At 61.3% G+C, this 26375-nt stretch overlaps 1 protein-coding gene across 18 annotated transcripts in view; it reads left to right on the top strand.

Annotated features, from left to right (window-relative positions):
- The window catches only part of CAMK2B (calcium/calmodulin dependent protein kinase II beta), a 114705-nt gene that overhangs the window by 86447 nt on the left and 1883 nt on the right, over window positions 1–26375 (top strand). For 3 of the 18 annotated variants that reach the window (XM_074981516.1, XM_074981521.1, XM_074981531.1), the window contains 9 exons: window positions 7422–7462; window positions 7908–7979; window positions 14788–14832; window positions 18831–18879; window positions 21045–21173; window positions 21748–21873; window positions 25012–25087; window positions 25273–25367; window positions 26025–26259. In XM_074981516.1, the coding sequence (XP_074837617.1) occupies window positions 7422–7462; window positions 7908–7979; window positions 14788–14832; window positions 18831–18879; window positions 21045–21173; window positions 21748–21873; window positions 25012–25087; window positions 25273–25367; window positions 26025–26257 (866 nt within the window). In that variant the 3' untranslated portion in view covers window positions 26258–26259. The remainder of the gene's footprint in view (window positions 1–7421; window positions 7463–7907; window positions 7980–14787; window positions 14833–18830; window positions 18880–21044; window positions 21174–21747; window positions 21874–25011; window positions 25088–25272; window positions 25368–26024; window positions 26260–26375) is intronic. The other 15 variants (XM_074981522.1, XM_074981517.1, XM_074981524.1 and 12 more) reach the window with 9 other exon arrangements.

Raw genomic sequence — 26375 nt, 5'->3', positions numbered from 1 at the left:
CCCGCCAGCCACACCGCATGGAGCCAAGTGCACCTGTCAGTCCTTACACTGCCCTGGCCCTGCACACTGTAGGGGAGTAACTCATCAGCCAGTCATAAGAACATAAGAATGGCCATACTGGGTCAGACCAAAGGTCCATCGAGCCCAGCACCCCATCTGCCGACGGTGGCCAATGCCAGGTGCCCCAGAGAAGGAGAACAGAAGACAATGATCAAGTGATTTATCTCCTGCCATCCATCTCCTGCCCTTGTTCTGAAGGCTAGGGCACCATACTTTAACCCTGGCTAATAGCCATTTATGGACCTGACCTGCAAAAATTTATCAAGCTCTTTTTTAAACCCTAATAGAGTCCTGGCCTTCACAGCCTCCTCGGGCAAGGAGTTCCACAGGTTGACTGTGCGCTGTGTGAAGAAAAATTTCCTTTTATTAGTTTTGAACCTACTACCCATCAATTTCATTTGGTGTCCCCTAGTTCTTGTATTATGGGAAAAGGTAAATAATTTTTCTATATTCACTTTCTCCACACCATTCATGATTTTATATACCTCTATCATATCGCCCCTCAATCGCCTCTTTTCCAGACTGAAAAGTCCCAGTATCTCTAGCCTCTCCCCATATGGGACCCTTTCCAAGCCCCTAATCATCTTAGTCGCCCTTTTCTGAACCTTTTCTAATGCCAATATATCTTTTTTGAGGTGAGGAGACCACATCTGCACGCAGTACTCGAGATGTGGGCGTACCATAGTTTTAGATAGGGGAAGTATGATCTCTTTTGTCTTATTATCGATCCCTTTTTTAATAATTCCTAACATCCTATTTGCCTTACTAACTGCTGCTGCACACTGCATGGATGTCTTCAGAGAACTATAACACCAAGATCCCTTTCCTGATCTGTCGTAGCTAAATTTGACCCCATCATGTAGTACGTGTAATTTGGGTTATTTTTTCCAACATGCATTACCTTACACTTACCCACATTAAATTTCATTTGCCATTTTGCTGCCCAATCACTCAGTTTGCTGAGATCTTTTTGTAGTTCTTCACAATCCCTTTTGCTTTTGACTGTCCTGAACAACTTGGTGTCATCTGCAAACTTTGCCACCTCACTGCTTACCTCATTTTCTAGATCATTGATGAACAAGTTGAACAGGATCGGTCCCAGGACTGACCCCTGGGGAACACCACTAGTTACCCTCCTCCATTGTGAAAATTTACCATTTATTCCCATCCTTTGTTTTCTGTCTTTTAACCAATTCCCGATCCATGAAAGGACCTTTCCTCCTATCCCATGACCACCTAATTTACATAAAAGCCTTTGGTGTGGGACCGTGTCAAAGGCCTTCTGGAAATCTAGGTATATTATGTCCACTGGGTGCCCCTTGTCCGCATGTTTATTAACCCCTTCAAAGAATTCTAGTAGATTAGTTAGACACGACTTCCCTCTGCAGAAACCATGCTGACTTTTGCCCAACAATTCGTGCTCGTCTATGTGCCTTGCAATTTTACTCTTTACTAGTGTTTCTACTAATTTGCCTGGTACTGATGTTAAACTTATCGGTCTATAATTGCCAGGATCTCCTCTAGAGCCTTTTTTAAATATTGGTGTTATATTGGCCATCTTCCAGTCATTTGGTACCAAAGTGGATTTAAAGGATAGGTTACAAACCACTGTTAATAACTCCGCAATTTCACATTTGAGTTCTTTCAGAACCCTTGGGTGAATGCCGTCCGGTCCTGGAGACTTGTTACTATTCAGCTTATCAATTAATTCCAAAACCTCCTCTAATGTCACTTCAATCTGAGTGAGTTCCTCAGATTTGTCACCTAAAAAGGCTGGCTCAGATTTAGGAACCTCTGTAACATCCTCAGCCGTGAAGACTGAAGCAAAGAAATCATTTAATCGCTCCGCAATGGCACTGTCTTCCCTGATCGCTCCTTTTATTTCTTTATCATCCAAGGGCCCCACTGCTTTTTTAGCAGGCTTCCTGCTTCTAATGTATTTAAAAAACATTTTACTATCGTTTTTTGAATTTTTGGCTAGCTGTTCCTCAAACTCTTTTTTGGCTTTTCTCACTACATTATGACACTTAATTTGGGAGTGTTTATGTTCCTTTCTATTTTCCTCACTAGGATTTGACTTCCACTTTTTAAAAGCTGCCCTTTTCTCTCTCACTGCCTTTTTAACATGGCTGTTTAGCCATGGTGGTTCTTTGTTAGGTCTCTTACTGTGTTTTTTTATTTGGGGTATACATTTAAGTTGGGCCTCTAGTATGGTGTCTTTAAACAGTTTCCATGCAGCTTCCAGGGATTTTAGTTTAATTACTCTACCTTTTAGTTTCTGTTTAACTAGCTTCCTCATTTTAGTGTAATTCCCCTTTTTGAAATTAAATGCCAGAGTGTTTGACCGCTGCGGTGTTCTTCCCAACACAGGAATATTAAAAGTTATTATATTGTGCTCACTATTTCCAAGCGGTCCAGTAACAGTTACCTCTTGGACCAGATCCTGTGTTCCAGTCAAGACTAGATCGAGAATCGACTCTCCCCTTGTGGGTTCCTGTACTAGCTGCTCCAAGAAGCAGTCATTTAAGGCATCAAGAAATTTAATCTCTGAATCCCGTCCTGAGGTGACATGCACCCAATCAATATGGGGATAATTGAAATCTCCTATTATTACTGTGTTTTTTATTTTGATAGCCTCTCTAATTTCCCTTATCATTTCAGCATCACTATCACTGTCCTGGTTAGGTGGTCGGTAATATATTCCTAATGCCATATTCATATTAGAGGAATGAATTTTTATCCATAATGATTCTATGGAACATTTTGATTCCTTTAGGATTTTTACTTCATTTGATTCTATATTATCCTTCACATATAGTACCACTCCGCCACCCGCATGACCTGTTCTGTCTTTCCGATATAATTTATATCCCGGTATGATAGTGTCCCACTGATTGTCCTCATTCCACCATGTTTCTGAGATGCCTATTATGTCAACTTCCTCCTTTGATATGAGGTACTCCAGTTCACCCATCTTATTAGACAGACTCCTAGCATTAGTGTAAAAGCATGTTAGAAAACTACCACTATTTATATGTCCGCCTTTCACAGACGCGTTGGATTTTTTTATGCACGATTGTTTCACATCTGATCTTGCCCATATATTATTTCCCACGTTCCCTATCTGACTGACTTCTAGGGAATCCCTATCTATGGAGCCTCGTGTAAGAGAAGTCTCCGTCCGATCCAGGTGCTCCCCCGCACCAATCGGCTTTCCCCCACCTCTTAGTTTAAAAACTGCTCTACGACCTTTTTAATGTTTAATGCCAGCAGTCTGGATCCACCTTGATTTAGGTGGAGCCCATCATTCCTGTGTAGGCTCCCCCTACCCCAAAAGTGTCCCCAGTTCCTAATAAATCTAAACCCCTCTTCCCTACACCATCGTTTCATCCACGCATTGAGACTCTGAAGTTCTGCCTGTCTATCTGGCCCTGCGCGTGGAACTGGAAGCATTTCAGAGAATGCCACCAAAGATGTTCTGGATTTCAGTCTCTTTCCTAGTAACCTAAATTTGGCCTCCAGAACATCTCTTCTGCCCTTCCCTATGTCATTGGTACCAACATGTACCACGACGACCGGCTCCTCCCCAGCACTGCCCATAAGTCTGTCTAGATGCCTCGAGAGATCCGCAACCTTCGCACCAGGCAGGCAAGTCACCATACGGTTCTCCTGGTCATCACAAACCCAACTATCTATCAGTCACAGAATCACAGGGCTGGAAGGGACCTCAGGAGGTCATCTAGTCCAGCCCCCTGCTTCAAGCAGGATCAACCCCCCACTAAGTCATCCCAGCCAGGACCTTGTCCAGCCGGGACTTAAAAACCTCCAGGGATGGAGAATCCACCACCTCTGCAGGCAACACATTCCAGTGCTTCACCACCCGCCTGGGGAAAGAGTTTGTCCTAATATCCGACCTGCTCTTCTCCCTCTTCAACTTCAGCCCATTGCTCCTTGTTCTGCCGTCTGTCACCACTGAGAACAGTTTCTCGCCCTCCTTTTTAGAGCCCCCCTTCAGGAAGTTGAAGGCTTCCATTAAATCACCCCTCAGTCTTCTCTTCTGCAAACTAAACAAGCCCAAATCCCTCAGCCTCTCCTCATAGGTCTTGTGCTCCAGCCCCTTAATCATTTTTCTTGCCCTTTGCTAAACCTGCTCCAGCAAATCCACATCCTTTTTATACTGGGGGGCCCAAAACTGGACACAATATTCCAGATGTGGCCTCACCAGTGCCAAATAAAGAGGAATAACTGCTTCTCTAGATCTGCTCGAAATGCTCCTCCTAATGCACCCCAGTACGCCGTTAGCCGCCTTGGCTACAAGGGCACACTGTTTACTCATATCCAGCCTTTCATCCACCATAACCCCTAGGTCCCTTTCCATCCTACTGCTGCTGAACCAGTCGGTCCCCAGCCTGTAACAATGGGATTCTTCTGCCCCAGGTGCAGGACTCTACACTTCTCCTTGTTGAACCCCATCAGATTTCTTTTGGCCCAGTCCTCCAATTTATCCAGGTCCCTCTGGATTCTCTCTCTACCCTCCAATGAATCTACCTCTCCCCCTAGTTTTGTGTCATCCGCAAACTTGCTGAGGGTGCAACCCAGTCCCTCATCCAGGTCACTAATAAAAATGTTGAATAACACCGGCCCCAGAACCGAGCTCTGCGGCCCTCCGCTTGAAACAGACCATCATCCAGACATTGAGCCATTGACCACTACCCGTTGGGCCTGACCCTCTAGCCAGCTTTCTATCCATCTTATAGTCCAAGGATCCAATCCATATTTCCTTAACTTATGGACAAGAATGTTGTGGGAGATCGTATCAAAAGCCTTGCTGAAGTCAAGCAGTCCTGGAGCTGCTCCAGAGAGACCACCAGGTAGAACACGACAACCGGCCAAGCCTGCAGCGTTTGCCGCAGAGCGGAGCTGTCCGCCTAGTGCGCTTTATCGCAGGCACCCACACAACTCCCTCCTGAGTCAACGGCCGGTGGATTCTCCATGCCGGCGGCAGTCTGGGGACTCTCTGGTGGCCGGAGGGTGGGAGCTGCAGAGCCACAGATGTTATGAAGAAGCCAGCTGGGTTCTGCTGGGCTGCCCGGTGCCCCGGAAACCCACCCGGTGCTGTTGGAAGTGGCCGACGGAGCCCAGCTCGGTTACGGTTCGTTCCGGCAGCCCGGCGAGGAGCCCGATGCCTCGGGGCCGCATTGCAGGTGGGTCGCTGGCTGCTGGAGAATGGACCCTGGCCTTTGGATATCCGCATGGGGCTAGGAGCCTGCCCTGGTACCGACGCCCCAGCTGGCGAGCGGCGAGAGCAGCGCCGGGCCACCCGCCCCCGGTGCAGCAGAGTGACAGGAACTTGTGCCAGGCCAGCTCCGGCTGGCGCACGCGCTGGTCTGAGATGGAGCGTGTGGGGCAGAGCCCAGTGGAGCGCTGGAGTCGGCGAGGGTCACGTCAGGCCCCCGGGGCAGGGTCGGGGCAGTGCCGTGAGGGCTGGGGGCACCCAAGAATGCGGCTGCGGCGCCACTGAGGCTCCCTGCGCGGGGGCTTGTCTGGTTCTGCAGTGCCCATTCCCAGCACCCTGGCGTTGGTGTGACTGTGCAGGGCTCTCCCCAGCTGGGGGTGGTGACCCCCCAGGGCCGCACTCCGCCTGAATCAACCTCTCTTCTCTTCTCTCCTCTGCTTTCCATCTCCTCCTCCCCTCACTGCCTGTCTCTCTCGCTTTCCTCTCCTCCACATTTCTGTCAGGTAAGCAATCTGCCCCCCTCCCCACTGCCTGCCTGCCTGGGGCGCCCCAGGGCCAGGCGGCAGAGGTGCCCGCTGGCCAGGGGCCCCGGCTCCCGGTGCTGCCCAGCTGGAGGGCAAGAGCTGCTAGCGGGCTGGTGCTCAGAGGGTTCCTGGCGGGCAGCGCCAGGGAAAGGCAACCTGGGGGAGATGGCTCCCCACCCCCAGCCTGGCCTGTGCGCCTCAGTCCTGACTGGCAGCTCCTAGGCTCTCCCCTCCCCCAGCCCGGCTGGTACCCTCACTGCCGACCCACAGCCCCTGTTATCCGGTCCTGGGCTTCCCCCCCAGCCCGGCTGGTACCCTCACTGCCGACCCACAGCCCCTGTTATCCGGTCCTGGGCTCCCGCCCAGCCTGGCTGGTACCCTTACTGCTGACCACAGCCCCTGTTATCCAGTCCTGGGCCCCCAGCCTGGCTGGTGCCCCTCACTACCAACCCACAGCCCCTGTTATCTGGTCCTGGGCTCCCCCCAGCCTGGCTGGTGCCCTCACCGCCAACCACAGCCCCTGTTATCCAGTCCTGGGCTTCCCCCCAGCCCGGCTGGTGCCCCTCACTGCCGACCCACAGTCCCTGCTCCCCAGTCCTGGCCTCCCTCCAGCCCCCATGGCATGTCCAACTCAGAATTCCCACAGCTCTGCCCAGACCCTTCCTCTCACTCCTGCCCTGCTCCGCTGCCCAGGCCAGGGCGACAGCTCTGCCAGCGCTGGGCAGACCCGGGCCCAGGAGCACCCAGCAAGCAGCAGGGGGCATGAAAGGAAACCTGGAGCAGGGCCGGGGATGGGGTGGTCGGAGGAAGGGGGCCCACAGCACAGAGAATGGGGGGCAGCAGGATGGCTCCCTGGAGAGCACGGCTGGGGATAAATGCCAAGACAGGAGCCCAGGCAGGGCAGGGCAGGGCAGTGGTTACAGCAGCAGCTGGGCTCTCGAGTACTAGTCCCAGTGCTGGCGGGGTTAGCCCTGGGGGACCACCCTCATTAGGGGCCCTGTGGGTGCCCGGCCTGCCTGGCAGGGGCGTGGGGAGAGCCGGGTGAGTGGGCAGGGGCCAGTGGCATTGGCTGGGCAGCTCCCAGCTGATGGGACAGCAGGTGGCTGAGGTCGCGCGGCCGGCAGCTCCCTTGCGGAGAAGTCAGAGCCAGGCTGGCGTCACGGCAGGGCAGAAGGGCCCTGAAACTGGGGCGGGGGCAGCAGCGCCCCCTTCCCGGCTCTGCACGGCGGCGCGAGGGAGGGCTGGCAGCAGGCGGGCGAGTCCATCGCAGCTTTCTGGCCCTTGGGGCCGGCCGGTGCTTGTCCCGGGGGCGGCGAGCAGAGACCCGGCTGCAGGTTTCTCCGGCCGACGCAGGGGCTGCGGCCAGGGCTGCTCTCGCAGGTGGCCGAATGTAGGTGTGCGGACGGGGAAGCAGGCGCACGCACAGAGCAGGCCCCGGCCAGGCTGCCACGGCCGCGCCTTCTCTGGGCCACCAGCCCGGATGGGATTCCCTGGGTGTGGAAGGCTGCCCGGCAGGGACTGTTCAGCCTTGGCCCCTTGGCGCGGGCGCTGGCGCTGGCGCGAGGGGACTGCCGCTAACCTGTCCTTTCCCTCCCCTGCAGCAGCTAAGAGCTTACTGAACAAGAAGGCAGACGGCGGCAAGGTGAGCAGCGGGCCGGGGCTGCCGTTAGAGCCCAAGGCTGGTGGGGAATGAGGCCATGGGCGTGGGCTCTGCGGCTCCCCTCTCAGAGCTCCCAGCTGGCTGAGCCGGGCTTCCCTGCAGGAGGAGGACTTGGCAAAGCTGCCTCCAGGTGGTTCCCCCCACCTACGCTTAGCTGGGCGTCTCTGGAGCCCTGCAGGCCCAGGAGGCACTTGGCTCTCCGCCTCGGGTCAGCCGCGGCCTGGCCACGGACGCAGCAGCTCCTGCTTGCCCCAGAGGGATGGGGTGGCTGGGGGCAGCTGTCACAGAGGGACGGGGTGGTCGGAGGAAGGCGGAGGGATGCGTGGCCGGGGGCCGCCTGCCATGGAGGGACGGGGTGGCTGGGGGTGCGGCGTGGGGCAGCTCTGGGAGCTCCCACCTGCCTCTCAGGGGGTGTTTCTCTTTACAGCCACAGACGAACAGCAGCAAAGGCAGCGCCGGGGTGACCAGCCCGAAGGGAACCCTGCCCCCCGCGGCTCTGGTATGGCTCTCTGGTCAGCGCCCCCATGCCCCCTACTCCCCAGAGCGGCAGCAGAGCCCTCCGGCTTCCAGCCGCCCTGCTGCGGGGCTGGGAGTGGGACACCTCGCTGGCTCACGCACCCCCCAGCTGTCTGTACGTGCCGCCGGGAGCTGGCACTGCCATGCCCGGCTCTGGGCCCTGCCCGCCGGCTGCCCCCTAGCGGGGCCAGATGTTCACACACACAATGGGGCTGAGGTACCCCAAGCCTGCTCTGAAGACCACTGTGGGGCAGACCCACTCCCTGTACGCTGCCCACAACAGAGGGGGGTCCCCCTCCACGTCACTGTCCCCAGCCAGCCCCTCGGTTCTGTCACGGGCCCTGGCCCCCTTGGCACTGACTGCTTCTGCCTGGCCCGACCACGCCAGCCCCGGAGTCACGGTGAGCAGCCCGCGGCAGCTGGCCGAGCGCCCCAGGCATACAGCACCCGGCTGCGGTGAGTGCCCAGAGCCCAGCGCTGGGCCCAGCCCTGGGGACAGGAGGATGGGCCTGGGCCTGGCTCTGGCTCGGGGAGCGAGAGATCCCCGAGTGAGGCCTCAGCGCGGAACCGCGCGTCTGCTAAGTTGCTGCTCTGGCCCTGCCGGAGCTGTCCGCAGCCCAGGTGAGGTGCGGCAGGGAGAGCTGGGCATGTGAACCGAACCGGCCCGGCCCACCTGGGGAGCCGCCGGCAGGCAGGAGCCTCGCCCTCAGCTGTGCCCTGGGCCGAAGTTGTAGGGAGGCAGGTCCCTTTTCAGTGTGAGAGTCGGGGCGGGGGGGAGGGCACGGGAGGCAGTGCTTGGCATTTCGGGCTCCCTCCTCCCATTTCCAGAGCCTAGTCCATGGCCTGGCTCTGCCCAGCCCTGGATGGGGCCCTCTCTGTTAATCACACGAGTCTGGGCTACTAACACACCCGTCCCCTCCCGCTCCCGGGAGGGGCACCAACACCTGTATAAATATGTGACAACACCCCCAACACCCTTCCGCATCTGGGGCAGTCACGTTAGTCCGTCCTCCACCGAACCTGCATCCGCCCACTCTCCGGGTGAGCAGTTAGCACAGCAAACCTTCCCTGCGGAGCAGGTCCTGTGCGCTTTCCCTCGCCAAGACGACAGCAACTGTTGTAAACTCTCAGTTCCTCCCCGGGGGCGTGGGGCTGTAGTTCTCTTTCTGATCTTACTCTGTGCTCGGCCGGGCAGCTGCCTTCTCCAGGACTGCCCTGTGCGTGGTTCATCATTTCGTGTGTCTGCTACTCATCTCTCACTTACCTCTCTTTCCGTCATTTGGCCTGTGCACAACGTGAGGGCAACCGGTCAATATGCCTCAGGGCGGGCGTGTGGTTTGCCAGGTTCTGCTAGCACTGCTTGCTGGCTAGGAGATCTCCTCTCCCTGCAAGGGGTGTAGTGTGACAAAGCCCAGAGAGGTGTTGCTCTTTCGCTAAAATCTCCACTTCCCCCAGGTGACAAGGTTCGGCTTGTAGCGTTTGCTGGACGCTCGGGTCTAACTGTCTTTACCCTGTAGCCTGTTCACTCGCTTAATGCGGTAACGGGCAACCCAGGCTGGTGAGCGGCCGTAAGAGCGGTCCCTCCCGTAGGCCGCCAGCTTGTCGTAGCCGAGATGGTCTCATAGGAGAAGGCAGTTTTGCTCCCTGCGTGGGCGCACCTCAAATTTGTGGGGGGTGCTGAGTGAAGCGGAACAGCTCTGGGATTGGCTGCAGAGGGAGCACGTGGCTCTCACGGTCAGTGGGGGGTGCGATCAGCATGCACCCCCCTTCCTGTGCCCCTTGCGTGCGTAGCACCTTGGTAAAACGGGTAGGAAGTAGATCTGCGGATGGACCCCGGCGGGCTCTGGCAACCCTGTGGGCAGTGTTAAACCAACTCCCTTGTGGGCCACACAAGAACCCCCTGGGTTGCGTGCAGCCCACGGAGCAAGCTGATTTAACTGGTTTATAGATCTGAACCCTTCAGATCTTTGTTCATTTTCCCACACTGCTTTCTCCAGAGCTCCTTTGCCTGTTCAATAGTTCGTCAGGCCACTGGGGCACACCCTGTCCTTGCTAGTCAACATGTCCTTGCTGGTCTCGTCCTTTGTGCATCGGGTCTTCGCCCACGAAAGCTCATGCTCCAAAACATCCGTTAGTCTACAAGGTGCCACGGGACTTCTTGCACTTTTTGCTTGTTTGTGCGTCTTATTTCTTTCTTTAACTGTTGCTTGACAGTCACTCTTTGGTCCACCAGGGAACTGGATCAGAAACAGAGAGGGAGCCGTGCTAGTCTACATACTATCAAAACCAAAAAGCAGTCCAGCAGCACTGTAAAGACTAACAAAATGATTTATTAGGTGATGAGCTTTCCTGGGACAGACCCACTTCCTCAGATCAATTTCATTTCCCATACAGACACTGAAATTGACCAGATGAAGTGGGTCTGTCCCAGGAAAGCTCATCACCAAATAAATCATTTTGTTCGTCTTTAAAGTGCTACATTTCCGCTGCTTTGGTTTGTTGGACTACAGACAAACACAGCGACCTCTCTAGTACTTCCCAGATTCAAACAGGCAATGTGCCATCTGCCAGATGAACTTGCAGGATCGAGCAATCCCAAATCATGGGTCTTTCCAGTAGCATCTTCCTGCTTTTCCATAGTTCAGGATGGCTAGTGAGGTCTCCACAAATAATGTGCAGGTCTTTGGCACCCTTAACTACCTCTTCCCCTTCCAGATTGTCTAGGATTTTTATCTGAGTTGTGAACATTAGAGATTTGTATTAAGGGGCTATAATTCGGCAGAGGAATCTCAACAGCACTGCACTCAAAGTGCATGTTTCATGCAGCTGTCCTAGTCTCGTTACATCTATCACAGCTGATTTACATCAGAGCCTGAAAGCCTCACTGCGAGTTCTCACCAGCCATATTTCTTTCATCAGGTGTGTGGTTTGTTTCAAGCCAGTTTCCCTTAATCCATGCCCAGGTTTTATTAAACTCATGTGCCTTCCAGCAACACAAAACAATCCTTCACTGTAGGAGTCTGGTGCTAGGGCAGTGACTGTACCTCCGGAGGGGACTGCAGCCACACCGGCGGTCCTGGGAAGCCCAGCCCTTGGCTCAGGGAAGCACAACAAGAAAAGGGGTTACAACACAGGCCCAGCCCTTAGTTCAGGGGGGCAGCAGTCCACAGTTTAGTACAAGCCCAGCAAGGGCTCGCCCCGTCAAGGAGGGGGATAGGGGGTCACAGGCCCTCCCACACCCCTGCAACCCAGCCTGGGGCCCTGGGGGTCGCTCACCCCCGACCACGGCAGTGGGGATCCAGGCCGCAACACACTGCCATGGGTTCGGGAGCGTCGTTCCCGGGGCCACTTCCTACCTCTACCTCCACCAGGGGAAGGTCCCAGTCCATCTGGTCAGGGGGTCCCGCAGGGTCAGCCCCCTCCAGATCGTCCACCTTCGGGGGCTCCGGCCAGTCACTCATGTCCACATCATTGGGGTAGTCCAGCAGTGGTAGCACAGTGGGCCTGAGGCGATCCTGGGCCTGGGGGCTGCCGGGGTCCGCCAGAGCTCCGGGACAGGCCACCCCTGGGGCCTCGTGGTCGCTCACCCTCGCCGGTCTGGCAGGGCCTGGAGTTTCCTCCCAGGCAGGGGGTCTCCACCAGCGTGAGGGTCCTGGCAGGTCTGGGAAGTCCCCCTGGGGCATCCGGATCCATGGCTGGCCTGGGCCGCTGGGGGCTCGTTCCTCTGGACCAGGCAGCCAGCCGGTAGCAAGCTCTGTGCCCCTGGCACCAGGGAGCTCACAAAGGCACTTCTCCCCTGCCCGGCGGCCCAGGCTTTAATGGGTCCCGAGCCCCGCCCTTGGCCCTTCTGGCTCTAGGCCCCGCCCTCTTAGGGGCGGGCCATTGGTGTTCTGGCTCTGGGCCCGCCCACCAGGGCCTCTGCACAGCCTCCTCTGCCTCTGAGTTAGCGGGAGGCCATATGGGCTCACTACATTCACTCTTTCAGACCTGAGGAGGCAGGCCTGTCCTCACCTACAGCCAGCCTGCCAACCTGAAACAAATCCGCACCAGCAGCTATAAACCACAACACTGACTCTCAACCTGGAGCCAACCCCTGCAACAAACCTCACTGCCAGCTTTGCTCACAGACCTACCCCCAGCGATATCATCACAGGACCTAACCACATCAACCACACCATCAGGGGCTCTTTCACCAGCACAGCTACTAATATAATATATGCCATCATGTGCCAGCAATGCCCCACTGCAATTTACATTGGCCAGTCTGGATGGTCTCTAGGGAAAAGAATAAATGGACATAAATCAGACATCAGGAACAGTAACATACAAAAACCTGTAGGAGAACACTTCAGTCTCCCTGGACACTCCATAATAGATTTAAAAGTAGCCTTCCTACAGCAAAAAAACTTCAAAAATAAAGTGCAAGGAGAAAATTTCGGAGCGGCAATTCATTTGCAAATTTGACTCCATCAGCCAAGGACTGAACAGAGACTGGGAGTGGCTGGCCCCTTACAAAAGCAGTTTCTTGGCTCTTATGTTCACACCTCCACATTAGCAACCAATAATGGGCCACACGCTCCATGACTGAATAGACCTTGTCAATTCTGACCCTCCCCTCGACTGAGACTCCCTCTTTAAACCCTCCTCTGGACCCCCCCACTCATGCATCTGATGAAGCGGGTCTTTACCCACGAAAGCTGATGCTCCAAAATATCTGTTAGCCTATAAGGTGCCACAGGGCTTGTTGTTTTGGAAGATACAGATGAACTCGGCTCCCAGTGGTGCTTTGGGATTGGCAGACCCTGTTCAGGTTTGCTGAGGTTGGTTTTCATAACCTCTCATCTGTGCAAGGAGGGGGCTGGTGATGGCTCACCCACATCTTTATCCTGTCATCCCCCCAGCCCTGATCTGCGCTGGGTTGTACCAGCGGCTCCGTTCCCTCCTTGGCGTTCCCGCCCCCCCGCCACCCGTGAGCATTGGCTGTTGGCGTCTGTGCAGGACGGTTTAGGAGCCGTTTTAATTGTCTGTCTCTCTCCACACGCCCTCCCTGTGCCGGGCTGGGCTTCCTCTCGCCTTCGCTGCACTTTCCCTCGGTTCTTCCCCTTCAGCTGTGGGTGTTCTCCACTCTTACCGCCTGCATTCCCCTGGCGGGCGGCTGCCATGGGCCGAGCCCTGGGATGTGTGGAACCTCTCAGAGGGGCTGGGCTCGGCGGGTTAACCCAGCAGAGCTGAGGTCCCACATCAGCCGTCTCAGCAGGGAGCGCTGCCCTTGGCCAGCTGTGTTGGGCTGAGTTCTCCCCTCACCGACTGACCCTCGCCCTCGGCCGTGGGCTGCACGTGGCCCATTGGGGTTCTGCGTGTGACCCACATGACTTTGTTCCTGTCACCCATGCCGCAGCGTTGGCAGGTCCCGGCGGTTCCTGTCCACCTCGGGGTTGTTCCTCCCTGCATTGCTGAAGTGGCACACGTCCAGCCGGGCCCAGGAAGTTTGGGGTGGGCCATTTGCACACAACATGGGGAGAGCCACTCGCTCCCTCCGCAGCCACTCCCAGCGCTGCTGCGGTTCAGCAAACTCGAGGCACGCCCATGCAGGGAGCAAAACGGCCCTACCCAGCATAGCTACCGGGCTGAGTGGCACCTGCCCCATTCGTCCCTATGGGGCTCTGCCTTCTGAGCCCTCCCCGCCCTGCTTGGCTTTCAGCTGCCCTCCTGGCTGCGGGCTGCATCACTTCAGCAGAGCGGCAGTGAGCAGGGGGAGGCCAGGCCCAGCCCGGGGCTGCCTGGTGTGGCCCTCGCACGGGGCTTTGCTATCATTGCAATGCGGAGCCGCAGCGGCCCTGGGTGCTTGCTCCTGCTTCGGAGGCCAGGGCAGGGCTCGGACACCGCTGAGATTGCTGGGGCTGCCCCTGGCAGGGGATGGATTTCAGCCATGGAACATGAGAAGCAGCATAGCGCAATGGTTAGGTGCTAGGCCCATGTGCTGCTCTGCCACAGGCTTCTGGTGTGACGCTGGGCGTGTCACTTAGCCACTTGGTGCCTCGGTTTCCCCTCTGAGACCGAAGAGGCTGCACGGGGGGTGTGAGGCAGCGCCCGGTGCCGCTGGTGAGGTAGGCGGGCGTCTGCTTCCCTGGATCCCGGGCTGAGGTAAGCGCCCAGTAGCATCCACGGCCCCGCTACGTTCCAGCAAAGGTAAGCGCTCAGTGCTGCCAACCTATAGTACAGACAGTCCCCTGGCTGGAGCCAGGACCTGCCGGCACCGTGGCGGAGACCGGGGCTGACTGAGGCTCCCCAAGACGCTCATTTAAAGGGCTGTTCCTTCCACGTGTGGGCAGCCAGCTGCCTGCTCCTGGGGGGACCTCCGGCCTCACCTGCCAGTGCTCTCAGGGTCTTGCAGGGCTCCCCGGTGCTGTCTGGCCCTGCCTCCGCCCTGGTCAGAGGGCTCCCGTCGGATTTCAGCTTCGCATCTTCCATTTCCTCCCCCTTCGCTGGGACACTCTTGCTGCCCTGGCCGGGCCTGGCCCAGTGCGGTTCATCCATGGAGATCCCCCCCCACCCACGTTTCTCTCTTCCTGGTTCACGCCGCCACACTTGTTCTGTTAACCATTTGCCTTTTGCCGAACTAATTACTTTTTGCTTTTCTCCCTCCATCCCCCCTCCCCACTCTCTTCTGGGTCTGTCCCCCCCCCCCGTCTCCCCTCCACCTTCTCGTCACCGTTTTCTGATCCATCTGTCCCTTTCCTCCGCCCACCGCTGTGGTGTGTCCTCCTTCCTCTCTGTCTCTTCTCCTGTAGGAACCTCAAACCACCGTTATCCATAACCCCGTGGACGGCATTAAGGTACTGCTGCCTGTCTTCCGTCCGCGCTGCGCCCTGTTGCCAGCAGGGAGCCATTTGACTCTTGCCGTCGCCCGCCCACCTGTGCGCCAGACCCAGGGTTCCCTCTAAGCCGAGCGCCCTGGGTGGCCGCCCAGGAGAGCGTCAGGTGCCACCCAGCTGGTTAGCAGAGCGCCCTCAGCTGGCAGTGTGGGTGTCCATGGGTGGTGCACATCGGTACATGCATCGGTGCACAGAAAAAATTTAATCCACCCACAGATAGAAGAAATTCGAGGGACCCCTGCCAGGCCCCGACTTCTCTGCTATAGTGACCCCAGTCTCTCTCTGGCGTGTACAAGAGGCCTGGTTGCTTGCCCTGGGAGTCGGGAGTCCCATGGGGAGCTGTGCTGGGGAACAGCTGGGCCCTGCTCTGAAGCAGCGCCATCAGACCCCGCTTCAGGGCCCTGGCCCCTTGCAGAGTTCCTGGGGACAGAGCGGGGTCCATGGGGGAGCAGCCTGGACTCTACCCTGCTAAGGGGAGCCCTGGCTCCAGGGCAGCCTGTTCAGTCCCTGGTGCCGGCTGGGGGCTTTGCTGCCTGTCTGCTCCAGCCCTTGTGGCAAGGGCCCAACACTCCCCAGAGGCAGGAGAAGTGGCCTGGGAGCATCCCAGCTGGCCATCCCCTCTGCCTGGGCCTCCCCAGCCATCGGCAGGGAGGGGTCACTGGCCCAGCTAGCTGGGAGGGGGGTGCTTGCTTGGGGCTGGGATCCTCTTCTCTGACCCCCACAGGAGCCAGGCCAAGAGCAGAGGTCGCGAGCTGGGAGCAGCAATCCCCCAGGCTGCAGCTGGCCGAGGACTGACACACTCCCTCCATGCCACATTCATCCATCGCTCAGCCGCAGCCCCACCTCACCCAAGCCTGCATCTCACCCCCCCACATTCTCCACTGCACCCTGGGGCGGGGCGAGGGGGCAGTGTCTCGAGGGTCATGGATCAGCTTTGACAGCTGCGTAGCACTAGAGCCTGGGAATTCCCCCGCTGGGGCCTGCAGCTCTCTGCTTCCTTTGCGCACACACACACACACCCCGCACCCCGTGGGGCAGGTCTTGTAACCTGGGCTTTGCACCCGAGCACCGCCTGGATCCCAGGAGCCCTGCCACAGGCGGGTGGTGCCCTGCGTTCATTCTCTGTGGCTGAAACGGGAGAGCGCTTCTCTCCCCAAAGCTGCTTTGTTACAAGCGAGAAACACCCTGACTAGCAGGTTGGAGTTTCCTGGGGCTGGCAGGAGCCTCCCTGGGCCACGGAGGCCAGTGCAGCCCTCCCCTAGGGCACGTCAGCTGCACTGGCATTAACAGACCCCCAGCAGAGAGTCCAAGCAGCCCGAGAACCTGGCATGGCCCCTTAGTGAACTTCGCTTCGCTGCAGCCCTCTGAGTCAGCTGCATTAGCAGGAAGAGGGTGAGCAAGGCATGAGAAGCCATCTTTCCGCTCAGCTCAGTGCCCGCAGGCCTCACAGCACGGAGACAGACCTGTCTCACAGAGCTGGAAGGGACCTCCAGAGGTCATGGAGTCCAGTTCCCAGCCCTATTGCCAGCCCAGAATTTTTTTTTTTGGATGTATTTGCCCCAGATCCCTAAGTGGGCCTCTCGAGGATGGAGCTCGCGACCCTGGGTTTAGCAGGCCAATGCACCGGCCATTAAGCCACTCACCACGAGTGCTGCAGCCAGTTGTGGGCACCACCTTTCCGGAAAGAGGCGGAGAAGTGGGAGTGGAGCCAAAGAAGAGAAACGAAAACGATCAACGGCCTAGAGAACATGAGCTGCGAGGGAAGGCTGAGAGAGCTGGGCTGGTTTAGCTTAGAACAGAGAAGGCTGAGAGGGGACATGATAGCGGTTTTCAAGCACCTCAAAGAGGGTTACAAGGAGAGGGGAAAAAAATTGTTCCTGGGCCTCTGAGGATCGGACAAGGAGCAATGGGCTTAAATTGCAGCAAGGGAGGTTTCAGTTGGACATTAGGGAAAACTTCCCAGCTGTCAGGGCGGTCAAACGCTGGAGTAAATTGCCTGGGGAGGTTGTGGGAGCTCCCTCACTGGAGAGATTTAAGAGCAGGTGAGGCAGACGCCGATCAGGGCTGGGCTCGATGGTGTTTGGTGCTGTTGTGAGGACACGGGGCTGGACTTCATGACCCCGCGAGATCCCTTCCAGGCCTAGTGTTCTGTGGCTCTCTAATCTGCCCGTCTCTCCAGTCCCCGGCGAGGGAGATGGGCTTTCTGCATCGCAGGGGAACCCAGCCCCAGCTTTGTTCTCCTTCGGGTGAAAGGCGGCGAAGAACTAGCAGGCGGCAGCCCCTTCGCTGCGCTGCCCACAGCTGTCTTTGGGACGCTCTGGGGACAGGGAATCGAACAGGACCTGGCCTCTTCTCCCGCTCTCACCGTGCACGTTGTCCTGGCCGGGGCTGCGTGGGGCTCCTGCCTCCCCGCTGGAGGGAGGTGGGGGCCCAGGGCTGGGAGTCTGAGCCGGACCGTCGGGGCAGGGGAGCCCATGGAAGCTGGGTCAGGGGTAGCCGGGGGCAGGTTTGAAGTCGTGCTGTGCCGGGGAAGGGGGTGTTCCCTGCTGGCAGGTTGGCTCCGTGAGTCGCTCCAGGTCAGTCACCCCAGGAAGGCGGCTGGCGTCCGGGCACAGACGGGGACTGGGTTGGCTCTTCCCTTGTCCTGGCAGGAGGGCTGGGGAGAATCACAACCGTCCGGGGAGGACTTTGATCTCAGTGGCATGGCCCACGGCAGCCACGCAGTCTTATTCCAGAGCCCCCGGGGGGCCGGGGCAGCTGCTGACGGCCGGCGCGTGGGAGGGTTGCAAATTCCCATTTTGTTAGTGCAGCTCAGATGCTGCATTGGGGGCATGCTGCCCCCCTGAGGCTGGGGGTCCTGGCCTCCACGCCTGCTCTGGAGCCAGTTGCCGGCAGGATGCTGGCCCAGGGTGGGTAAGTCAGAGCCCGAGCACCCAGCAAAGTGCTCGCCTGAGCCCGAGGGCCTGGCCGTGCCATAAAGCCACCCGCAGGGGCCGGAGCCGGCTTGATGCTGCTCCCGGGGGCACGTTGGCTGGGCTGGGCTGGGCACGAGGGCTCAGCTGCCCGGAGGTAGAGCGGAGACATTGTGGGAAGCCCAGGCGAGGCGTAAGGCCGACAGACCTCGGGCTGACGCCCTGAGCGCGATCGCCGGAGCTGAGCCAACACATGCTTAGCCCAGGCTGCGGCGCAGGGACTTCCCTTCTCCCTTGTCAGTGGTCTCAGTGCCGGGGGGGTCTGCCCAGGGGCAGGCTGGGGTGCACCAGGCTGCCCCCCACTTGTGTGGCGCTGGGGCTGAGTGCTGCCTACCTGGGGCAGATCGCGTCTGTGCTTGGGGCGGGGGGGGGCTGTGCCACCCACCCTCCCTCCACCCCCCAGTGCCTCTGGCCTGGCTGCGCGGGGCTCCTGCCTCCCTGCTGGAGGGAGGTGGGGCGCAGGGCTGGGAGTCTGACCTGGCCGCAGGGGAGCCCATGGAAGGGCCCTGCGGAGGGCTGTGGGCCAAGGGCAGCTCTGTGCCAGGCCCCGTCCTGTCCTGCGCACCACTGCTGGCCGGGCTGGGTTGCAGGGAGCCACGCCTGAGCCCTTCCCTGGGTCTGCAGCTCCCCTCCCTGATGTCACGGCAAGGGGCCGGCGCTTCTGCGGCTACCTGCCCGGCTCAGGTGGTCGCGGCACAGCTGTCCGGGGGCTGCTCCCGTTTGCCTCTGGTGGACCAAGGCCCCCGGCGGGAGGGGCAGATATAGTCTCTGAGGGGCCTCGGCGGGCGGGGGTGGGGGGCAGGGGCTGGTAACTTGGTGGTGGGGCCTTCCCCCCATCCCAGTGCAGCTGACAGCCGAGCAGGGCAGGAGTGGGACCCAGAGGGGCAGCGAGGCCATGGGTGATGCCGGGTGGCCCTGGCCCAGCCTTGCCTGCCTCACGCTTGGTCCCGTCTCTCTCTCTCGCTCCCTTTCCCGCCTGTCTTTCAGGAATCCTCCGACAGCACCAACACCACCATCGAGGACGAGGACACGAAAGGTACCAGCCCCGCCAGGGCCAGCAGGGAGGTGCCGTGGGCTGCTGAGCGGCTGGCACCTCTGCCGAGCGTGGGCCGGGAGCTGCTGTGGGGGGCGGGGGGCGGCCAAGCAGGGCACTGGGACAGGAGCGAGACCGCCAGCCCACGCGCTTTGATCCAGTGGGGCCTTGGGGGTCCCCGCGGCTGGGCGCGGTGCCGCCCCTGGGGGGCAGGCAGGAGCGGGTGAGTCCCCACCGCGGGGATCAGACGCTGGGGTTGCAATCAGCCCTTCCCGCTCTGGCAGGCACCGTGGGCAGGTCGGCCGTCCCGCGCCAGGCGGCTGGGGCCATTCGGAGGGGGCTGGGGTACAGCTGACGCGCCTGGTTGCCTCTCTGTGAGCCTGGTGGTCCCAGCTGGAGTCCTGGAGGAAGTACCGCCAAGGGCATGGGGCAGGTTCCCTTGGGGGTGGGGGGCGAACGTGCCTGGGAAAGACACAAGGCAAGGGGGACGTGGCAGAGCAGCGTCAGGCCACTTTACCCATCCCGGCAGGCAGCAGCAATGGGCGGCAGCTGGCAGCAGGACCTGCATGGTGCACAGCAGCCAGAGGCCAGCCAGGACTTTCCCTGCTTCCATGCATGGAGGACAGGGCCCCCCTGGATCCCGGCTCTATCTCTGCCTGGGGGACGCCGGGCACTGGCTGGAGGCAGCGTAGGGCTTACCCTGTTCTTATGGGGGTGGGGGGTTCGCTCGGCATGTGCCGGGGGGCCGTTTGCGCTGTGTGTGTGGGGAGGTCTGCTCTCCTGGGGGGGCCAGTGGTGGCTTGCTCGGGGGGGGCGGTGGTGGTGGCTGTTCGCTCTGTGTGCCCTCAGCTGCAGTCGCTGCGTCCGAGTGTGGTGGGCTGAGGCTCTGGCCATGGGCCCGGCAGAGGGCTCTTTCCCTGCAGGACTCCGGGGCTCCGCCAGCTGGGGCCCTGGGCTGTGGGACTCCCCGCCTGTCACAGCCCTGCAGACGCCAGCCCATGCCACCTCTGTCCTTAGGGGGTGCCACCTCGGGCCTGCCTGTCTCTGGGGTTCCCCCCCTCACGCTGCCCCCCAGCCTGGCACCTCCCAGGGACTCACCCTACTCCTGGGCAGCTGGTGTCTGGCTCTGCCACCGAGTCCACCGCACCCCGGGCTACTGCTCCGGCCCTGGGCTTGCTCCTCCCAGCCGGGCAGGGGGCACAGGGCTGGCCCAGCCATGCTCCCAGCTCAAGATGCTGCAGAGCTGTGGCTGGAGCCCAGCAGTGGGGCCCTGTGTGGACAGAGCACTAGAAATGATCCTGCCTTGGCATTGGGAGGTCGGGGGCTTTGCCAGCTCGTGTGGGGCAGCCCAGGGCCCCAGGGCCTGCTGGGGAGACAGCAGAATAGTCAGTCCTGTGTCCCAGTAGCAGGCATGGACATCTGTCCATCAGCCCCGCATAGTCTGTCTGTCTGTTCTCTGGCCCCACACCTCATCTACCTATCACCCCCCCCCACATCTCTCTATCCCCACACCCCCACTCTAGCTGTGTATCTACCCCCCCCTCTGTCTAGCTATCCCCTCACCCCCATCTATCTATGGATCTATCTACCCCCCCTCTACCTATGTATCTATCCCCACACCCCCGTCTATCACTCCCCATCTATTTATCTATCCCCCCCCACACACGCCCTCTATCTATCCCCACACAACCATCTATATATCTATCTACCCCCTCTCTATCTATGTATCTATCCCCACACCCCCCTCTATCTATCACCCCCCATCTATTTATCTATCCCCCCACACACACACTCTATCTATCCCCACACAACCATCTATCTATGTATCTACCCCCCATCTATCCCCTCACACCCATCTATCTACCCCCATACCCCCCCATCTATCTATCCATCCCCACCCATGCCCTCTATCTAACCCCACACACACCCCTCTGTCTATCTATCCCCACACATCCACCTCTACCTATTTATCCCCCACACCCCTCTATCTACCTACCTATCTGTGGAATGTCTGGGGTACGTGTGTCCACACCACCTCCACCCATTCCCTGTCCAACCCGCCCCCCCGCCACCCCCCTGCTCCCTGCATTGCCTGCCTCTGCTCCGTTGCATGTCCATTCCATGGGTTTCTCACCCCCTCTCCCCGTTCTCTCCTCCGTCCCACCCAGCCGCCAGGTTCTCTGACCTTTTGTGCATGGTGAGGAGGGGCTCGGGCCCCCCCGACACGGAAGGGCAGCAGCCTCCTGCCAGCCTGCCCTGCCCCTCTCCGGCCCGCACAAGCCCTCCACCTCCCCAGCGTAAGTAGCAGGTTGCTGTTGCCCCAGGGCGCGCCCAGTCTGGGTGGAGAGCCGTCCGTCAGCCGGGCTCGTGTTCCCTCCCCAGCGCAGCCCGGTCCACCGGCCCGATCCCACAGCATGTGGTGGAGCGCTTCCCGGCTGTGCCCGTACCCCCTTCCCAAGCGCCAGGGGAGCAGCGCTCGGCCCTTCTGAGCCCGCTGCGCCAGGAGCCCCTCGCAGGCCTTCCTCCAGCACCTTGCGTGTCTCCGCACAGCAGCGTGGCACTGGGCCTGCCAGGGTGGCGCCCTCCAGCCTTACCTGGGCTCTGCTCCCTGCACGGGCATCACCGGGTGCTCCGGGCTCCCGGCCGAGCCCCTGTGTGGGCCGGGGCCCAGGCACAGAGCAGGAAGGGCGGGCGGTACCCGTCTGCTGCCGGGCGAGGGGATTCAAGCCAGGGGTGCTGGGCCCCCAGCCCTGTGGGCAGACCCGGAGCCCGAGGCTACCCACAGCTCAGCCCCACTCCCAGGGTTGGGGCAGAGCGCAAGGCTCTCCACGCACCTGGCCGCCCTCAACCCTCTCGTCTGTCCCGTGCCAGCCGCCAGGTTCTCTGACATCCTAAGTGCGGTGAGGAGGGGCCCTGGGGCCCTAGACGCTGAGGGGCCGCCTGCCATGAGCCAGCCCTGCCCGTCTCCTGCCGGGGCGAGCCCGTCCCCTCCCCAGCGTAAGTAGCGGAACGCGGGGCCGCCGGCTTGGCCCAGGTTTGGGCCGCCACCGGAGTGGGGCACATCGTGTGGGGCTCAAACAGCTCTGGGGCGGCCGCCTGGGCTGGGCCTGCATGGCCCCGGAGCGAGGGCGGCCGCCCGTCCCTGGTTCTGGGCTCTGCCCTGCGGGGTTGGTCTGGGGTGCCCGGGCGCATCCCAACTCCTGGCTGAAGCCGGGGCCTCCCGCCAGGCTCCGGCACTGGGGGGGTTGAAAGGAAGCAGCCCTGCCCGAGGGGGGGCTGGTCAGGTGCCTGCTGTCTGCGGTGCCCGCCGGGCACCTGGGCTAGGAGCTGCACGCAGTTGGGCGCGGCCCAGGGTGGGCTGTTGTGCCCCCATGGGCAGGGCGGGGGCCACGCGCCCCTCCTGGGCCTGCCTAACTGCACACACAAATGGCCTGGCCCTGCCCTGCCCTCTCACCCAGGCTCCGCCCTACCAGAACCCTTGCCCCGCCCTTTTGCCCAGGCCCCGCCCCCTCAAGCCCCTGCCCCGTTCACTCCTTGTCCCCTCCACCCTCCCTCACTGTGTGTGTGTGTGGGGGGGCTGCGGGTGGCAGTGAGGGGCACCAGTGGAGCTCTGGGGGGTCAGGGGCAGGCTGCAGGGGCAGGGGAACACCACTAGAGCTATGGGGGGGGTGAGGGGCACCGGTGGAGCTGTTCAGGGGGGCTGCGGGTGAGGGGCATGGACAGAGCTATGGCGGGGGGGCTGCAGGGCACCCACGGAGGCATGGGGGAGGCTGTGGGCATGAGTAAGGGGCACGGGCGGAGCTGTGTGGGGAGCTGCAGGGCACCAGCAGAGTTGGGGAGGGGGCTGTGGGTGAGAGTAAGGGGCACGGATGGAGCTGTGTGGGGGCAGAGGGGCAATGGTGGAGCTGGGGGGGGGGCAAAGGGGCACCAGCAGAGCTGGGGGGAAGGCCACTGGTGGAGCTGTGGGGGGGCTGCGGGGCACTTGCTGATCTGTGCGGGGGCAGAGGGGCACTGGTGGAGCTGTGTGGGGGGCAGGGAGGGGCTGTGGGGGCAGAGGGGTACTGGCAGAGCAGTGCAGGGGCAGAGGGGCACTGGCTGAGCTGTGGGGGGGCTGCGGGGGTACTGGCAGAGCTGTGCAGGGGGGGCATGGTGGGAGCTGCGGGGGGCAGAGGGGCACCGGCGGAGCTGGGGGGGGCTGTGGGGGGTACCGGCAGAGCTGTGCGGGGGGGCCAGGGTGGGAGCTGCGGGGACACAGGGGCACCGGCGGAGCTGGGGGGGGCCTGCGGAGGTACCGGTGGAGCTGTGGGGGGGAGCAGGGGGGGGCAGAGGGGCACTGGCGGAGCTGGGGGGGGCTTGTGGAGGTACCGGTGGAGCTGTGCGGGGGGAGGAGCGGCGGGGGCAGAGGGGCACCGGCGGAGCTGGGGGGGGGCCTGCGGGGGTACAGGCGGAGCTGTGCAGGGGGGGTGGGGTGGGAGCGGCAGCGGCGGGGGCAGAGGGGCACCGGCGGAGCTGGGGGGGGCCTGCGGGGGTACAGGCGGAGCTGTGCAGGCGGGTGGGGTGGGAGCGGCGGGGGCAGAGGGGCACCGGCGGAGCTGCATTGGCTGGAGGCCAGGACGTTGGGACCTGGGTGCTGAGGTTCACGGCTGCCCGCGGGAGTCAGATATCCCGGCCCCGGCGCCCGGCGCAGCTCAGTTTCGGGCTGCCTGCCGGCCCGTGGCTGACACAGTGCTGGGAGCTGGCGCTGGCCCAGGGGTGGGTGCCAAGTGGGCGGAGCTCTGCCAGGCGCAGGTATGCCCGGTAATCTCACAGGTAGGGCTGGCTAGGGACTGCGTGTGGGGCAGAGGGGCTGGCCCTGCATGGGTCAGGCCGTTCACGGCAGGGCTGTGCGCTGGATGCCGTGGCTCAGCCCCATAGGCCCTGGGCAGTGTGGAGGTGGCCGCCCCGAGGGTGCAGGGGCACAGTGTGGGCCAGTGGCCGGCCCTTGGGGACCAGGGCAGTGATGTGGGGGTGGCTCTTCTGCCCATGCTGCAGGAGGCACTGGGGGCAGCTGAGGCCGTGAGCTGCAGGATTGGGGGGGTGGGTCGGGTCCACAAGGGACCAGGCCAGGCACAGGGCAAGGGGCGCCAGCTGGAGCATGTCGGCCCAAGGATGGGGCGGGCAGAGGGCGTAAGCCCCCTCCGCGGCCATGCCTGGGGTTGGCCTGGGCCTCCCACTTGGCCCACCCAATGGGCAGCTCCCCCGTGGTGCAGCTGGGGCTCAGGGGATGTGTTGGCAGGGGAGGCTGGCTGGGCCGAGGGGGCTGCCCAGCACTACAGCCTGTATGGCGGCCGGCCTGAGGCTGCGGGGACACAACTAGTAACCCCACAGCCGGCCCCACTCCCCTGCAATCAGTGGGACCCTGGGGGGCTGTGGGCCCCACCCACACAGTGCTGCTGAGGGGCTTGGCCCGGCTAGGTCCCCACTCCTCCCAGGGCTGTTCCACGGGGTGCAAGGCCAGAGGGGACCCTCTGGGGCAGACCCAGGCCCATGGCTTGGGGGAGGCTGGAAAATGCTCCCCCCCCATGCTGGATTGAAGCAGCTGGAGCCTGCAGTGCCAGGCAGCTGCCCTGACCCACCCCCCCGGCGCGGCCCAGCTGGACAGGCACACACGGGGTAGGGCTGGCTGCCAGGCCCCGGGGAGGGGATCCCCGCAGGACTGGCGCTGGGAATGGAGACCGCAGGGCAGGCCAGACGTTTCCAAGGAGCCAGCCTTGGCAGGGACAGAGCTGCAGGGCCCTGCATTATGCATGGGCCAAGCTAAATGGGTCACCAGGCGAGCGGCTCCTGGCTACTTCACAGCAATGGGAGGTGTGGGGCTGGGTGGGTGTGGGCTCAGGCATGGGGCCGGGCTGAGGGGGTCTTGAGCTGACCGGTTTTCGGGGCAGGGGCCCGGATGGCACCTCCGGTGGCAGAAGCCCTGGGGGTACCTAGGGGGATGCCCATCGGTCTCCCCCAACAGCAGCGTGGCCGGGACTGAGGGGGTCCTGAACTGGGCTTCGCTATCAGGCACAGCTCGTGGGTACCTGCCAGGTCTGGCTGGGCCAGTGTGGGCTCCCCCAGCCCCACTGACCCCGGCCCCTGCTCTCTGCCCCACAGCCCGCAAGCAGGAGATCATTAAGATCACGGAGCAGCTGATCGAGGCAGTCAACAATGGGGACTTCGAGGCCTACGCGTGAGTCCGTGAGCCCTGTGGGGCCCTGGGAGAGGGGGCGTGGCCGTGTGGGGCCCTGGGCCCTGCTGTGGGGCTGTGGTGCCCCCAGCTAGGGGGGTGTGGGGCTCCTGGGGGGTAGGGGCAGGGCTGCCGTAAGGAAGCCAGGCCCTGCCTTGTCTCAGCCCCTCGCTGGCGCTGCATTGCAGGAAGATCTGTGACCCCGGCCTGACTTCCTTCGAACCCGAGGCGCTGGGCAACCTGGTGGAGGGGATGGACTTCCACAGATTCTACTTTGAAAACTGTGAGTGAGCCAAGCCGGCGAGCCAGCACCCCGACACCCAGCACCCTGCCAGGCCGGCCTAGTCAGCACCCCGACACCCAGCACCCCGCCAGGCCGGCCTAGTCAGCACCCAGCACCCTGACACCCAGCACCCTGCCAGGCTGGCCCATGAGCACCCAACACCCCGCCACCAGCTCCCTCTACCCTGCCAAGCCAGCCCAGGCAGCACCCAACACCCCACACTCTGCCAGGCCGGCCCAGGGGGCACCCAGCACCCCGACACCCAGCACCCTGCCAGGCCGGCCTAGTCAGCATCCTGCCACCAGCTCCCCATACCCTGCCAGGCCAGGCCAGGCGCACCCAGCATCCTGCCACCAGCTCCCCATACCCTGCCAGGCTGGCCCAGGCAGCACCCAACACCCCACAACCCAGCTCCCCACACCCCACCAGGCTGGCCCAGTTGGTACCCAGTGCCCTGACAGCTCAACGCAGCCTCCTGGTAGCCCAGCCTCTGTTCGCCCCCAGGGTCACCTTGCCAGCCCAGCGCATGAGGATCCCGCCCCCTGGCCCAGCTTGGCCAAGCCCTCCCCAGCCCCCTGGCTCTGCCCCTAACTCCTGCCCGCCCATGAGCACCCCCCGGCTCACCGCCCGGCTCACCGCCACTCTCTGCCCCCCCAGTGTTAGCCAAAAACAACAAGCCCATCCACACGACCATCCTGAACCCCCACGTGCACGTGATCGGGGAGGACGCGGCCTGCATCGCCTACATCCGCCTGACACAGTACGTCGATGGCCAGGGCCGGCCCCGCACCAGCCAGTCCGAGGAGACCCGCGTCTGGCACCGCCGCGACGGCAAGTGGCTGAACGTCCACTTCCACTGCTCGGGGGCGCCGGTGGCACTGCTGCAGTGAAGGTGAGCCCCCCCCCCCCCCCCCAGTGGGGGGGCCGGCCCCTGTCGCTGCCCTGGGCTGGCCGCCACAGTGCCCGGGACCCCTCGGAGCATGGGGCTGCAACCCAGGGAAGGAGCGC

Source organism: Carettochelys insculpta, chromosome 31 (assembly GCF_033958435.1).
Source record: "Carettochelys insculpta isolate YL-2023 chromosome 31, ASM3395843v1, whole genome shotgun sequence".
Lineage (NCBI taxonomy): Eukaryota > Metazoa > Chordata > Testudines > Carettochelyidae > Carettochelys > Carettochelys insculpta.
The sequence above is the reverse complement of the archived record's forward strand: the minus strand, read 5'-3'. Positions and strand labels throughout refer to the sequence as shown.